General features: G+C 38.7%; 1 protein-coding gene across 1 annotated transcript in view; it reads right to left on the minus strand.

Moving 5' to 3' along the window:
• Nucleotides 1-465: 465 nt before the first annotated feature.
• tmtopsb (teleost multiple tissue opsin b) overlaps nucleotides 466-16,478 on the minus strand; it is a 46,156-nt gene continuing 30,143 nt past the window's right edge. Inside the window, exons 3-4 of the mRNA XM_086306696.1 lie at nucleotides 14,318-14,551; nucleotides 466-1,598 (exon numbers count right to left, since the gene is read on the minus strand). Coding sequence (XP_086162822.1) covers nucleotides 1,302-1,598; nucleotides 14,318-14,551 — 531 coding nt within the window. The 3' untranslated portion in view covers nucleotides 466-1,301. The remainder of the gene's footprint in view (nucleotides 1,599-14,317; nucleotides 14,552-16,478) is intronic.

Here is a 16,478-nt window from a genome sequence, read left to right on the forward strand (position 1 = left end):
TTGGGGAAACCTGCAGTCAGCTGGGACTAAAGAAGTCACTTGGATGAGTGACAAAACGTTTGTCCCAATGTAAACACTACGTCCAGTTAAACAGAATGAACTTTTTGGGATTCCCCCTTTGCACAAACAAAACAAAATGAAAAAAAAAAAAAAACAGGGATAGTAATCATCACCAAACAATTCAGTGGTTCTGCAAAATGTTCCTGAATTGGTTCTGTTAGTTACCGTACATAAAAAAACCACACACATATCCATACAAGCAAAAAGCTTAGCTTTTTTAAGCACTCTGTGGTTTTTTTCATTTCTCTTTGTAATTGATTTACCGGCACATCTTCCTCTCCATTGGGACATCTGAATCATTAAAGTGCAGTCGTGCTTATTTCCATACCCATTACTGACATACTAGCAGTGGCCTAATAAACATGCTAATTACACACACACACACACACACACACACACACACACACACACACACACACACACACAAATATACACATCTGAATACACGCAAATAAAGGGTTTAATTTCAAACGCAATTAATTACATAAAGACACATACTTGCAAACACATTACAATGTGCTATAAACCATTTAGTAAATCTGTATATACAGCTAGTAACTGCTAAATAATGGGGGCTCAAATCAAAGTGTTGTCGATGTATCCGTTCCAAATGCACTGTTGTTAAAACCAAGCATGAGTCCGTCCACAAAAACAACCATTATGTAAGCAGAGCCCCCATCTCATCGTGATTAAACATTTAGTAAAAGCGAATATCCACTTTTTCTAAAACAGCAGGCTTCTTGTTTTGTAATCTTCCTCTCCACATTGGCACTGCGTGGGTCATGTTCTGACCATACATCCCTGACCATCTCTGCAGAATTAGGTAGAATTATCCGTCTTCCAGTGTGAAAGAAATACATGGTCCTTAATGGTAAACTTTAGGCAGAGGTAAGTGAGCTTTAATGCAACATTTGTGCTCTTGTGTACAATGGATGTGATTATGTCGGATACCTCCTAATGGCAGAAGTGTGTGGTTTTAACACATAGCACTCTGTGTAGCCCTAATCTTCAAATCTGTCTTCTGATTTGTACACAGAGCCTCTATCCCTGTTTGCCGACCTCACACAGCAATGATAACCTGTTCTGGGCATCCCAGCTTGTATTTAAAACTCCCACTGCGGTCCCACTGCAATCGTTCTTTCCAGCTATTAAGAGGATTTGTTTCTTAATTGGAGACCTGTTCTCCCGCTCGTTTGCGCCTTCTTGTTTCTCTGAGCAGTCACCTCCTGTTGTCTCTGTTTTTATTCCCTATAGTGAGCCACCAGAATCAGTTTAGGTTTGAGGCTGACAGCAGTAGGAGTTTGGGAAACCACACAGTCTCTTTTTGTTGGAGATTGAGCCACGTGATTGGCTTCCTGCGAGGACTCATGAATGGAGTGGGGTGTGGGCAAGGCTGTGGATGGAGCGGCGGCAAACACCTGGGGTTCCTTCTCATGGCGGTTGGAGCGGAATGTCTTAGTCACCCGAGAAAACGTCTTTAAGGTGGAGCTCTGCTCAGGGATGGAGCAGCTGAAGAATGCTGTGAAACACCTGTAAAACTACACAAAAACACACAGACACACACAGGATTAGCCGCAGAGTGGTAATGAGTTTGTTAATGGCTGAAATCTGTAGATTTGGGTGTTTGGTTAGGAGGTAAAAGAGGTGAACGTGACTGCAGGTGACTTTTGACTTGATGAATATTAAGATCTCTGATCACCTTTTCACCTCACCAGATAAAGCTTGTAACCTCTTACCAGAAAGAAGGCCAACTTTTTCTAAGCACATTTTGCAATATGTGTAATATATTGAATAAATGTTTTAATCAAATGCCACTACTCAAAGCTTAATAAAAAGGATATCGAAGAATAAACATGATATAAAAATGATATAATTCCCACAAGAGACATAACAAGACTTGTTTCAGTAGTTTGCAGTAAAATTTAGGAATAACTTAAGCTGCTTTAGACTGAATAGAACTGTGGTACATCTACACACTGCTTTGCAACCCACCTCAATGCCAATTCACCCTTTCATGACTAAATAATTCAGTGTCACCTCTGTCACTGATGCTTGCTTTTTTGTGTTGAATACAGATTACTGAAGTTCAGAATAACCATCTTATTTTGACTTCCAGGGGTAAAATCCTAATGCATGCTGTAATGACATAGTACTATGAGTAGAAACAGGTTTGGGCTCCAAGAAGTGACTGACAGCGTTCCGTTACGTTTGCGTGTGTTTTATGCTGCTGCACATCAGATGCTTTCCGCATGGTTTTGCATGGTGGATGGTGCTTTTCTGCAATCATAATTGACTTGACTCTGGACAAGATGTTGATGAGGAATTGAACCACATATCAGACCAAATGCCACTGATCTTCAGTCCAGTTTGTGTGTAATTTGGCATACTTCAGCCTTTTCTCACTGTTTCCCTTCCTTAAGAATGCGTTTTTGACAGCCATCCTTCCACTGAGTCCATTTCTGATGAGGGTTGAGCAAACAACAGATGGATCGACTCAAAGGGCAGCTGTATCTCTCAGGCCCTGAGTCAGGTCTTTGCTGTATTTTTTCCCCTTTTTCTTAAGGACGTGCCTTTCAGATACTTTTATTTTGCTGTAAATAATGCTTTAGGATATCAGTACACACAGCACACCGTTCTGTGATATATCGTGTTTTCAGCTAAAGCTCTTTGGGAATCCCTTTGTTGGATCAAAAGTGCTGTTTCATGCCTGTCTGACGGTTACCTTTTGTAATTTTTAGACAGATCACTAATAACGATGTGATTGAAGATCCTGAACTGAAAATGAGTGAAAAATCAGACAACATCCAAAGAAAAACTAGGAAAAGAGATTCAAAAAGGATGGACAAGTTTTGCACAATACTGTAAATCCTGTACTTACTAGTAGTAGTAATAGTATTTAACTGAGGTTTGCACTGAGTATAAAAAGTGAAACAGACAGCACAGCAGAAAGACTGGAAAACAATGGAGAAAAAAAGTAATAGTAATCATTCGGCAATAACAGCAAACACTGAAAATACTGATAAGAATAGATGTTTCTCTCCAGTGTTCATAACTTTGGTATATTTCAGATATTTGTTAACAGAAGTGTATTAATGTAAGGAATAAGAGACAGCAACGAAATGACCAAGAGATCAGAACTAACTGGATGTTGCACAGACAGAAATACCATTTAATGATAATCATAGTGAAGTCATTGAAAAATAAGAGGAGGTTTGCAATTACACACTTTCAAGTTTTCTGTCTTCTGCATGTTTTGAGTCCGGCAGGCATCCCCTGGATAAACGTAGTGTACTTAGTATACTCCCCAGTTCCACATGTATACTTAAAGTCTACTACATTTCCCCAGGGTGCTGCAGATCAAACAAGCGTGCTGCATGAAACACGACACCTCGGCATGCAGTTTCCTCCAGCATGTTAGCACCCTTTGAAAATGTAGACACCCACTTATTGATATGACAAATGAGACCAGTTTGTAGTGCTTTTTAACTAAGACACTTGAGCAATTGGCTGATAATTCCTCATATGAGCCAATTAATTTCTGTTACCCTGAGGAAATTATGCAGCTTTCAAAATTAGCTGTGTGCTTTAAATCTGCTCGTCTCAAATCCCAGTGTGTTAATCAACTAGAGAGATGTGCCTGGGGGAGAAAAAAAAGAAAATGTTGGTTTGAAAGTAAAACCGCAGAGAAAAAAGAAAAGGAGAGAAGTGGGAAGGAGAAATTGGGGAGGAAGGAGGGCGAGCTGACGTCAGGTGGGATTACAGCTGAGATCAGACACAGACTGGGATCTTATGATGAACTGATGAGTGACCAAATCCTCACCTGCCACTCCAAACCTGTGGGAGTGATTAACACAAATGAACATGTGATACCACCTTGATGTGAAGTGTGGTCTTTAATGCAAGAGACTGGGGTTGGTGGGTGGGAGCGATGATGTGAGGGTTTCACAGTTGGTGGTGTGTTTTTCATCTTCGATGGGCATCTGCAGCTATTCTTTGCAGTGCAGTGTTGAAAACAAAAGCCAGGCTCATTCAAGGGATTTACTTTATTTTTCAGACGTATGAAATAACACCTGGCAGTGTTAATAAACATGCTCAATATCATCATTTCTATTGTGCAGAAGTTCTGGTGGTATACAGCAAATAGGAGTTTGCAAAAGGTAAATAAATAGACAGTCGTTTTATTATTTCAAGACAAACTGGAAAATCTATTAAACCTCTAGAGTTTGTGCTGTGCTGGAAAGGTGTTCACAAGAATAGAGCCCACATTTATGATTCCAAGAGGAACTTATTTATTAACTTATTTCAGTCATGTATACTGTTAAAACCTCTGATGCTCGTATTAATGTGGCCAGAGTTTCAAATAATGAAGTAAAAATGCAAACAAACCCTATAACTCCAAAACTTTAAATACTCCAAACACTATGCTACTTTTTCCTGAAGAGATATGTAGCCCTCACAGCACACCAGAAAACATTAGTAAAAACTGGCATTAGTAATACTAATCCATACATTGAAACACTTAAAAGGGACGATTTTCTGCTGAATAAGTACTTTTAATTATTTATGTACAGTTGGCCAGTCATACATTTTATCTGTAGGTGTTTTTACATTGTTTTATTGCTCAGTGAATAGTTCTACAAAAGAAAAAGAAAATACCTCCAACACACGACATTGGCAGCTAATGTTAAACATTTTGCAGCTCACTATATAGGAAATACTATTTTACAATTCCTCAGCCAGGAAGCAACGCTAAAAGATGAAGACGTCCATACAGAGTGCAGCAAGATGCAGGCAGTGAGCACACAAAAAGAATAAAATGCATGTTGTACAAAATCATGAAAAGGTCCAATTTACCTTGGTATACTGTGGAGGAAGGTTTTTTTTTTGTGTGATTGCCCTATTCACAAAATGTTGTTGTCTCCACTAAACTATGACATCATTGTGGATATTAAAAGCAATAAAAACGCTTGGAAAAAACAGACCTGCTTGTGTGGTAGCCTGCTTACATGCTGATGGTGGTTATATTGATTTCTTTATTTGATTTCTCTCAGCTTTGGTAACTCTGGTGAAATGGACTGCATCACAAAGAGAGACTGAAAACGTAGCTGTGTGGCCAGTCTTCTGGAAACAGACACAAGTGATCAGTGCTGCATGTGTCCAGTTGTTTCATATCTACATGATTTCACCTCTGCGCTGCGGTCGGCCCCCGTGAACTGTCTTTATGTGTAGTTTCTGTGTTCGTTCATCTCCTGTGTCTCCCCAATCAGTCGTGTCTCCTTGTCAAGTCCGCGTCTCCATGTCTGTCTCCTGTTTCCTGCTTTATTTTGATAGTCCCTGTCCTGTGTGTGGTGTATTCTGCTTTGCTTCCTTTGTCTCTTTATGTTTAATTAGTCCCAGCTGTGTTTCCCTCATCCTCGTTGCTCCCTGTGCTTTCCTTTGCTCTTTGTTGTGTCTCCTCCATATTCCTAGTTATCCTCACTCCTAGTTTAAAGTTCCTAGTTTCCCAGTGTCTTAGTTCCCTCGTGAACCTTGCAAATGGTTTCTGAAGTACAAACACAGATGGCCTATTAAAGTAAATTAAGTACATAATGTCAGATAAAAAATATGTAACAGCCTCCAGCCTGAATTTGTTAAAAAAAAATCAAAGAGCTGTGTGCAAAGTTATATTCAGTTACATCATCGTTAGCTATAGAACAAAGGAAGCTCCCTGAAGATTGTTTCTAATGTAACTGAAATAAGACTGAAGTCCACTGTATTTTTGTCCATTATATGATAAGTTTAGAGTGTGGTAAGGTGGATAAATATTGAATTTTTGATGCGTTCGCCTGGAAAGACGATTATAAGAAGAGCGTGCCCATATGGAAAAGAAATAGTAAAACCTTATAAAAGACTTGCATAAGATGTGGCCTACTTCATATAGTGAATATAAGGCTTATATGATTTACTCATGAAAGTGGCCACTTTCTCATTACTTTCATATATTATTTTAGTAAAACATACAAGTTTCATTTATATAATTTTTCAGGGGATCTTATATCTGTTTTCACTCTTGTATGCTTTTCATATAAGTTTCACACAAGACAGATACAAACTTTATAAGATTTATATATCTCTTTTCCATATGGGTGGGGCTGCTTTTGTTTTGGTGAGCCTACAACAGAAAACAGTAAAGCTCTTTGTTTGTAATGTAAGAAGTGGGTTTTTTTTCTTATTATAATTGTGGGCTGAGTACTTTTATGCGCTTGACACAATTAACTAACCACAGTGTGGCAACTCTAAATCAGCAATATTAAGATTTCTTCTTAACTGAAAGCACATGTGCTTTTAGCATCAAATCAAGCCAAAATCATGTCTGTTAAGTTTTAAAAAAGAAATTGGTTAAATATACCGCTGCTTTAATGTGTAATCAACTGAATATTGTAGCTAATAAAGATGAGGCTTTTTTGGAAATGTTTGATTTCAGGGCATGAGAAGTAACCACAATGTAACAGCCAATAAAAAGAATTTCAAACACATAATGAAACATCACGTTACACATGGAATGTCTTAAGAGAAATCCTCGAGGCAGGTTTGTCTGTCTTGTGACTGATAAATAGCTAGTGACCATCGCTTGTGACTAATAGATTTTATCTCGCTCTGAATTGGAGATTGCTATACATGCATTTATTTCGTCACGTTTGGATTATTGTAATTCGCTGTTTATGTGTCTAAGCAAAGGTTCTCTGGATCGTCTGCAGGTTGTGCAAAACGCTGCAGCTAGACTTTTGACAAAATCCTCCAAGTACTCACATGTGACACCGTTGTTATCTCGGTTACACTGGCTTCCTGTTAAATTTAGAGTCAATTTTAAGATCCTGGTCTTGACCTACAGAGCTGTGCACGGACTGGCACCTGCCTACATCTTTGATCTGCTACAGCCCTATGTCCCTAGCAGGTCTTTGAGGTCATCTGATCAGGGCTTACTTGCTTTAAAAAATACTAAGAGGAGGACTAGAGGTGACAGAGCTTTTGCCACTGTGGCCCCGAGACTGTGGAACTCTCTCCCCCAAACATTAAGAACTGCGGACTCAGTAGCTGTTTTAAAAAAAAAACGACTCAAAACTCACCTTTTTAAAACTACTTTTGGTTAATTTTTTGCCTGTTTTATTTTCTCTTTTTATGACTTGTAATGTGCAGCACTTTGTGATTCTGTCTTGAAAGGTGCTATATAAATAAAAATGTATTTATTTATTTATTTAAGGTGGTGAAGGCTGAAATATTGAGAGCTTCAAAATCAAGATGGTTGCCAATGACGATGGCTTAATACATCACTCTACGGATATAACAGATCTTTATAAAAAAAAAACCTGATGATGATTCGTTCAACATTCTCAGTAATCCTGTAAGGTCAAATTGTTCATGAGTCACGAGCCACTCAGTCCACAGTGTTTTGCAGCACAAAATATCTTGGTGGAGAATTCAGGGGAGAGTCCAAACATACACCATCCTCTCCAAAATAAACAAGCTACCAAGCAGCTGGTCTCTTTGGGATGGAACTGGCTTTGGGCTCCACATTTGTAGTTCAACTAGGGGCGTCAATTACATTAAAACATCATAATTCCTCATTTTATGGCATTTGGCACTGGAGTAAAAAGCATTTTTCTTACACATGATGAATTTGAATTATAAGGAAGAATAGAATATAAGTATTCAAGTCTAAATTCCTATACATTGTACTTACTTTCAATATTTAGTTGAAATATTGAAAAAAAAAACATACAGCGGGTAGGAAATATGCACTTGCTTAGATGAAATGTAACAGAAATATAAAAGATAGTGTTAAACAGCCAACATGTAAAAAGTAAATAAGATGCTCATTACATTGTCTGTATAAACTGGGCTGGAAAAAGTAGCAGCTGAGGTCCGGGTCGTGAATCTGCACAGCGCTTAAAGTCTTCAACTCGCCTCAACACATTGCTGCCATAGTTATGGGCTGGGAGGAACTGAAGACTGAAAGCGCCACACAGTGCGGCCTCCCACATGGCCTCCCGAGAGCTTATCCGAAGTCTTGAAAGTTCAGTTAGTTGCTTAATCGTCACATACAAACCCTAAAAACTTTACCGTCGTAATATGTCAGCCATCAAAGACGGTTTAAATGTCTCACAAGCTCAAAAGTGACAACTTCAGCACCTGAACGACAGGCAGAGGCAGCAGATAAAAACAGACAGAGGCAGATAAAAGACTGTTTGCGTGAACGTATGAGAGAGAGGAAAAAAGGAAAAGGTCACCACGGCACTGTGTCGCTCCCTGATAGTAACATGCTAATCAAAATCAAAGCCACGCTACCTTTGCAAGATTAAAAAGAACTTCATCCTTTACTCCTCCTGCCCATCACCTTTCTCTTTCCCACCTTTCCTTCATCTTAATGTCTTGTATACTTTTCCAACTTCTACTATATTTCTGACATTTCTTCTTCACTGCCAGTCTAACAAATTTTCATTTCATTCCTTCTTTCTTGAAAAAAGTTTCTTCATTTTCCTCCCCTCTTTTAACATCCATCCTCCAGCCTTTACGTCCAGCTTCCTCATTACAGTTATTTCTCCTGTCCTCCCTTCCTCACCTTGGATTTTTTTCTGTTTTCCCCTTTTCCTGTGTCATTTTCCATTTCCTTCTGTAATTTTTTTTACCTGCCTTCTTTTACTCTTTCATCCTTAATCTAACCTTGCATATTATTTCCTTTTTCCCGGTGAAGTTTAGCTTTTTCCTCCACCCAATCAACACGTTTGAATACCTCATATTCCCCTCATTTTTTCTTATGATTCATCGAGATGTCACAAGGTATTAAAAAGAAATAATTTTGTTGAGCTCTGGAGGTCACCGCTCATGAAAATGTAACACGGGGCATCTGAATCCTGTCAAAAACTATCCTGCCGTGACAGATTAACACATTAAAAAAAAACGCCTTGCGTCACTATACAAAGTACCATCGGAAAACATCAAACGATAGCTGAATTTAAAAATGCATATATCACAGATGACAGGATATGACGGAAAGAAAATTTTGCAAGAATACAAATGGATGAGATACGTTACGTTGATTTTGATGTAATTTGGCTGTTTTTCTGAGCTTGTTTTTTGAGTAAAAAAGGAGAAAAATATGTTTTAAAATTTAAATTACTGTGAGAAACTACTGAGTGGTTGTTAGGACTGTCATCACTCCTCCTGCTCAGCACTTTATTAGAAGGTTCCACTCTTGGAAAGAAATTGGCAAGAACAGCGTGAATCCAAAGACACAACTGGCTTTGTGTCAGCAGTTTGCACTCTTCCTGGTGTTGCTGTGAAGGTGTGAGGAAAGTTTTCTTGGCAGAATTTGTGCCCTTTAACACCAGTGATTTGAATACCACAATGTGAATGTCACTGCTGATTATACACAGCATTATTATGCTGGCTTGCTGCAGCATAATAATGCACCATATTACAAAGGAAAAATCCATCCATCCATTCCGTTTATCCTTTTCAGGGTCGTGGGGGTCGCTGGAGCCTATCCCAGCTGTCATAGGGCGAGAGGCAGGGTACACCCTGGACAGGTCGCCAGTCTGTCGCAGGGCTAACACACAGGGACAGACAACCATTCGCACTCACATTCACTCCTGCATTCACACCTATGAGCAATTTGGATTAATCAATTAACCTATTCCCACTATGGAAAAATCCAGTTTGGCTAAAATAACAGGCTTCTCTAGTCACCCAGACAGTTCTCACTCCCAAGATGTATGCTGAGATTTTGTCAAAGCCACGGGCATAAAGATATATATAACATCAGGTGTTGTAAACGCTTGTATCCATTCTTCCTACTATATGCCATTTTTCTTGGGAAACAATCCAGGTAGTAAAAATGATTAAAATGGGGAAATGAGTGCACCTGAAAGGTGGGAACAGCCAATGTTTCAGTTAAGTCTCTCTCCATTTGTTTGTACATCCATTTGTTTTGTTTTGTCATTCTCACACCCCACTGTATAAATAAACTTTTTTTCTTTTTTTTGAGTTACAGGGAGGCTGGAGCCTATCCAGGCTGTCTGTCGCTGCCTCTTAAGTTCCAAAACAGAAAAATAGTCCACGAAAAGGCCGTGGGTGGCAACAGGTGGTTTGTTTCAGAACACACTTCTGACTTCTTTGAAAATATATGGCGTTTATTTCATGGTAAAATACAAAGAAAAAAATCAACCCAATAATGTCTTACAACTTAAACATAAACGAAAGTTAATTTGATTATATTTCAAAAAGTGGTCAACAAATCATTTTAAACCCTCGTCCCAACTGACATTTGTTAAACAAAAAAAAAAAAAACATTTCCACCACACCCCCTAGTGTGCTCTTAATCCCTTAATTAATGGGAGGGTCCAAAAGTTACCAAACTAACCACTTTTCCAAAACTTTCCCAAAAGTAAAATTAATTACAGACTGACAAAGCAAACTATGATATTCTTATTGTATTAAAGAAAAATCAAAAATGGATACAAATTATGTTTCATAAAAATTCAACAAAAATGGCCACAACACTGTCCTAGGGTAAGAGACCAGGTGCATACTTACAAGTCACTAGTGGCTGGGCTAATGCAGAGTGATGGACAGCCACTTACACCCACATGTACACGTACAGCCAAATTAGACCAGAGCCATACTGATATATCAGTCATATGTGTCAATATTTATACCAGCTGATGAATGAAACTTCAATAAGTAAAGCGGAGGGAGCAGAAACACCTTTCACGCATGTTTTGAGTTTTGACACTGCATAGTTTGTCCACTGAAGGACACTCTGCTCAGATGGGCTGGTTGTTGCAGGGCGTAAAAGACTAATTCATAACTTGCTCTGAGAATTATAAACAAGATTATTTTTAAGCTTCATTGTCATCAGTTTTGTGAGGATGAGTAAATAACTATACATAACAAATGTTTGGGAAATATGTTTTGTGTGTCTGAAAGCAAATAAATATAAAAAAAATACTCGATATTGTCTAGTATCAGTCTAAAAACTCCCACATTGGTCGGGCTCTAATTTAGAATCCCCATAAACCTAACAAGCATGTCGTAGTACTCTAGGAGAAGGCTGGAGCGCTTGGGGAAACTTCTACAGGAAACTCTACACAGAAAGACACCCCTCCCACCCCCCGACAAGTTCGCAGATCTGAACCAAGTGCTGAGGCAAGAGTACTGATCACCGCATCACTTATGTTTTTCCCTTACTCAGTAAGGCAGGAAGATGAGTCCCAGGTGGACTCTTGCTTTAGATGTCAAATGCCCAGCATCCACCTGACATGACCTCCTCAGGAGAGGTCGTCAGGAGAGAAGTCTGACTGGAATGGTACACCTGTCAATCTACAATTCAGGTGTCCTAAGATGAACTCAGAAAGGACACGAACCTCCCCTGAAGAACAAGAAGGGCAAAAACTTGCTTGCTCTTGACTTCCAGTATGAATATGAATGCAGTGGATAAATCTGCAGAAATTATGCGATGCAATCATGTCTGCATGGGGCAGAAGCTCAAAGGAATCTTTCTAATGACTTGTAGAGGTAAAAAAGAAAAAAGAAAGTAGATTTTACCCAGTATCATTGTTTAGATGAACTTTTGACAACTGTGATAAGGTTTTAAGGTTTACTGACATAACAGGAGAAACCATAGAAACCATCGTTTTTTTCTCACTGTAATAAAAATAATTGCGTAAAGCCATCCTCTGTGTGCTGATCTGATTTGTTTGCAGTCATTAAATTAATCTGCTAATGACTGCTTTAAAGATTTATCTACAGTGAAATTGCTAAAAAGCACCTTGAAGTTTGATCTGCTGTCATTTAGGAACAGCAGTAACATCAACTAGATTTTCCATCGTCCGTAAATGTCACTGATGTGTATCACAACTGAACAGCGGGGCGAGGTGGGGGTGTTTTATGACTTTGACACCGTTAGAGTAATGTCAGCTCTGTCTTTGTCTGCGCTGCGTCTTCATGTGTGTTCTAGCTGAATATGTAAAGAAAGAGACAGCAGAGGGTGAGAGGACGTCTGCTTGCTTTCTCCACAAGTGTGAATCCTATATTTCTTTAGTCACTGGATTTTTGCATAGAAACCTTTTGATACTCTGACAATTGAATGTTCTCATTTTTTTTTCCAAGCAGCATATTAATGGACAGAGCATCAGTCCTTACTGTTTGCAAGCATACATCACTGTAAATCACTGCATTTCACCTGCTTTGGTACTAACGAAAGTGAAAACGGGTGCACTGGAGAGGCAACAAACAGGCGACTCCCAAAAAGTGATTTTTCTAAAGAACAGCACAACAGAGAGGCCTCCCAGTGGCGTCCGCTCTGTTCACAAATAAGAGCAAAAATGAGGTGTAAGAACATTTTGTCCAATTTAAATACAGCACTGTTTTGTTCTCTAACAGATCATTATGAGCCTTTGGTAGGGACAGTGGCTGATATTCAGATTATTAACAAGAAAATATTTAACTTTTATTGTTGCCTCTGGTTGAGAAGTTTATGGATTTAATTGGAGTCAGAGCTGATACAAATGGCTTCTGGCAACGCTCGGTTAAATCAGCAAATCCACTGAACAATCAGCTGCTATGTAATATTTTTGTTTAGCTAAAAAAAAAATATCAAGGAGAGATAAAAAGATAATAGATTATTTTGCCTTGAAGATGGAGCGAGTGATGTTTTGCTCATATAAAGCCACAATTCTAAAGCCTGCATATGGCAGTTCAAAGATGAGTTTCTTTGAATGTCAGTGGAAGATGCAAACAAAGATGACGCTGCCTTGATGGTCAGCATGTAGAACGCAAAACTGAGAAAATGAATGTCCTTGAGAACTGTGCAACAAAAAAACCAAAATGACAATTGACTGCACTCCTAGAAAAGTTGCAAAGAAGCATTAACAGTGCAGTAAACCTTAAACAACCAGCAGTGAGCAACTGCAATATGAAGTTGAACCAGTCTTAATAACTACACCCAGTCAGCCATCAAGACAAGCTGAACTCTCTGTTTTAAGCATTCTTTAAGCTATCTCAATAAAAAACATCCACCCTCCAATTGTCATCCATATTTTATGAAAACCCATAAATTTACCAATAGCCTCAGAATAACAACGGTATGATCTTTGGAGAAGGTCAGAAGGATGTAGTGTCCTTTACATGCCTTTTATTATGTTTGCACTGTGTGTTTCTTTCTAAGATATCATTGATTTTTAAAGTTGTCCCTGTCAAACAAAGCACCTCTCTGTTCTTGTTCTCATGCCGCGTAGTGCTCATGCATTGAAAATGTCTGCAAATCCTCAGATTGTGGTAGTATATGTGCATTGTTAAGTGAATGCAAGTCAGCTGGTTGGAGTTTGAGGGTGCAGCTGTCTCTGGAACCGGCTGGCCATTAGTGATAATGTTTTCCCCTACTACTCACCAACGTTGCTTCTGGAATGACCTAAGGGAAGCTCCTCAGGGACATTGTGATAATGTCCCTGAGGAGACATTATCAGATTAAACTTGCAAACCATGTGACAGACTAGAAGAAGACTCAATCTCACTGTTTAAAAAGGTTCTTACTCAATTTATTACCCTCTAAATGTTAAATGTATACATCTCTTTTACTCTGTGTAAATGACATTAAGCCAGTGCTGTGAGAAAATTTTTTGCCCCTTTCTTGGTTTTGAAAACACCTAAATTTTATGGTTCCAGCTTTTAAATGTAATGTAATGTAAACGATCTCGTCTGCCTTTCAGTAATTTTGATAAATCTAGAAATTTGCGCTGTTGGTTGAACCAAGCAAACATTGAAAAGGTGTCATTTTGAGCTTAGAGTAGACTCAGTTAAACCATTTGTGCCATCAATCAGAGCTGTGAAATCACAATTTAGTTTAGATATAGCTTCCAGGTGTGAAAAGAGTCTCTGTAAAAGGGTCAAATGTTTAATTTTTCATTTTGTCACAGAAAAACTGCTTTCGGTTTGGTTTAATTATAGGTAGGAAGGAAGGGCCACACAACATCCATTTGGGTAGTTACCCGCGTTTATGTCTGCATAAATTAGGTACCATAAACTGTATGCTTATATCTCCAACACTAACTAATCCAAACAAGATGTAGACAACCTTAAATGAATTATGATGGATCTACAGTTATAAAAGAGATGCTGCCTTTTCTACTGTAAGCATGTTTTAGAATAAAACTGAAGAGATGTTGAGAGAGAGTGATGTTTGCAAAAAAGTCATTAAGACAAATAAAGAGCACTAACCCACCTGTTTGTTCATGAATATGTAGATAAAGGGATTGATGACAGTGGACAATTTGGCCAGCAGTGACGGCATGATGGTCGCCTCTGGTGTCAAAAGATCATGCGGGCCGAAGGTTGCAAGCAGAGCTGCCACACCATAGGGCAGCCAGCAGACCAGGTAGCATACCACCATTGTGACAACCATCACCAGCACCCGCTGTTCTCTGCGACGGGTCACCACTGAACTCACGCTGCGGACCTGACAAAGAGGAAAAGACACTTTACTGATCTACTGTCATGATGCCAAAAAAAAAAAAAACCAGACAAAAAAAACAGTGGTGCTGCAATTTCAGCAGCTTGTAGACTTTTCTCCCCCAACAGTGGCATTAATCTCTGCTTTATTATTCCCTATGTCTGTGCCCCCCTGACCAGTTATAAAGCTGCCATACCTCCCCTCCAAAAGCACAACTCAGAGCTGACTTGTGTAAAAACACACCTTAAACCAGAATGCAAACATTAGTTTTCAAAAACCAAAACACCTGATGCACAATAACCTAAGACCATAAATGCAGACAGTAGCACGATGAACATCAAATAATTCAATCAATTGGCGGGACCCACAGAGGCCTAGAGCAGTAAAAGCAATATTCTTTTAGCAACAACAGAGACTAATCTGTATGATTTAATACACTGGAAATCATAAATAAATAATTTCTCTCATACATAAAAGAAGATGCGATTTTACTCAGGTAAGAAAAGAAAAAGGAGAAAACATCATAAAAAGTTACTTTTGTCTTTTTTCCCCATTTAATTTTCATCAAACTGAATTTTCAAGGTGGGTTTACAAACTCACAAGAAAAGAAAGAAGACGTCCTCAGACTGAGAGTGCTTGGAGATGAGTAAGAATTTTATTTAATCTAATGAATAATTAAGTGTTCATATTCTTCTCAGTATCTAGATTTATACTTATTTTGTTGATGAAACCTTTAAAAAAAAACACAGGTATGGCTTTCTTGTGTTAGTGAGTTTATGACGTTATCAGTTAATGCCGGTGAACGCTTTAGTCACTGGGATTAAATCAGAACTGAAGCATTGTCTGTGCTGTTAAATGTTAAATGGACAAACATTAAATACTGGTCTCTTGTGGCATGTAATTAATTTAAACATGGACGTCATCCAACATGTCAACTACTTCCAGGTTTAAACATGCACTTAGCACGCACTGGTTTGTATTACAGACAACAAACATGCACTTGTGTTTAGGCACTTGTGCTTGTTTCCATTATGTGTCAACTGTTGAAATTTCAAGTAAAAAAATGAACATTTGGAGAACAAAATCACGTCTTCCACATTACTCTCAGCAAACTGTAGCCTCTCAATCCATGTGACAGCTGCTGTGTCAGCTGGACGTGGAGGATGTTTGAAGATTATTTCAAGCCTTTACCCCCTGAAGCACATTTTTAAGGCAGAGTGTGCTAGAAAAACTAAGATATGTTTGGACATGTGACAGCATCAGGTCAGACATAGCGCACAAAGTGTCACACGATCAAGGACATGTTCCATCACATTGCTGGGTTGACGGTTGGAGTTTGCATACAAGCAGAATGTGTGAGCATCTCTAGCTTTTCTTTGGAAATGATGAATCTGAACTAAGTTATAGATGTTAAGTAGAATGATAAGTAAAACATGGGCGTCAAAGGCTCCTGTACACAGCAGTGGACAGAAGCTCAAGACTTTCCCTGATGAGTTTCTACAGGAATCAAAATCTCATCAGTACTAAGCTGAACAAACATTTGCCATATTTCATGCCTGAGAGATTTAAAGCATGTCCTACAGACCTCATCTGGTTGAAAGAAGAGTACATCTGGATCTTCTCTGTAAATAAATATTGTCTAATGTTATGAATATATATTAGTTTGAACTAGTCTCAAAGTAAAAAGTGTTTGTACTGTGGCACAAAGGGCAAAATTGCAATTCAGCCCTTCTGGTCATTTGTCCCAGGCAAAAGCAATTCAACAAGCAGTCTATGCATCCGTAATTCCTGAATGGAAGGAAAGTCCAGACCTTACTGTCCAATATACTGAAGGAGCTGAAGGATGAATGAGATTAAATGTGTACAGTTGTATGCAGAGCAGAAGGTTCAGTCTGCATCCTGAATCTTAAGTCTGCAACTCTTCACAAGGTGG

This window comes from Aulonocara sp. 'chitande type north' Nkhata Bay, linkage group LG9, assembly GCF_057382095.1.
Source record: "Aulonocara sp. 'chitande type north' Nkhata Bay isolate Kocher_YH1m ecotype deep benthic linkage group LG9, A_spYH_male_GT1.1, whole genome shotgun sequence".
NCBI classification, from domain to species: Eukaryota; Metazoa; Chordata; class Actinopteri; order Cichliformes; family Cichlidae; genus Aulonocara; species Aulonocara sp. 'chitande type north' Nkhata Bay.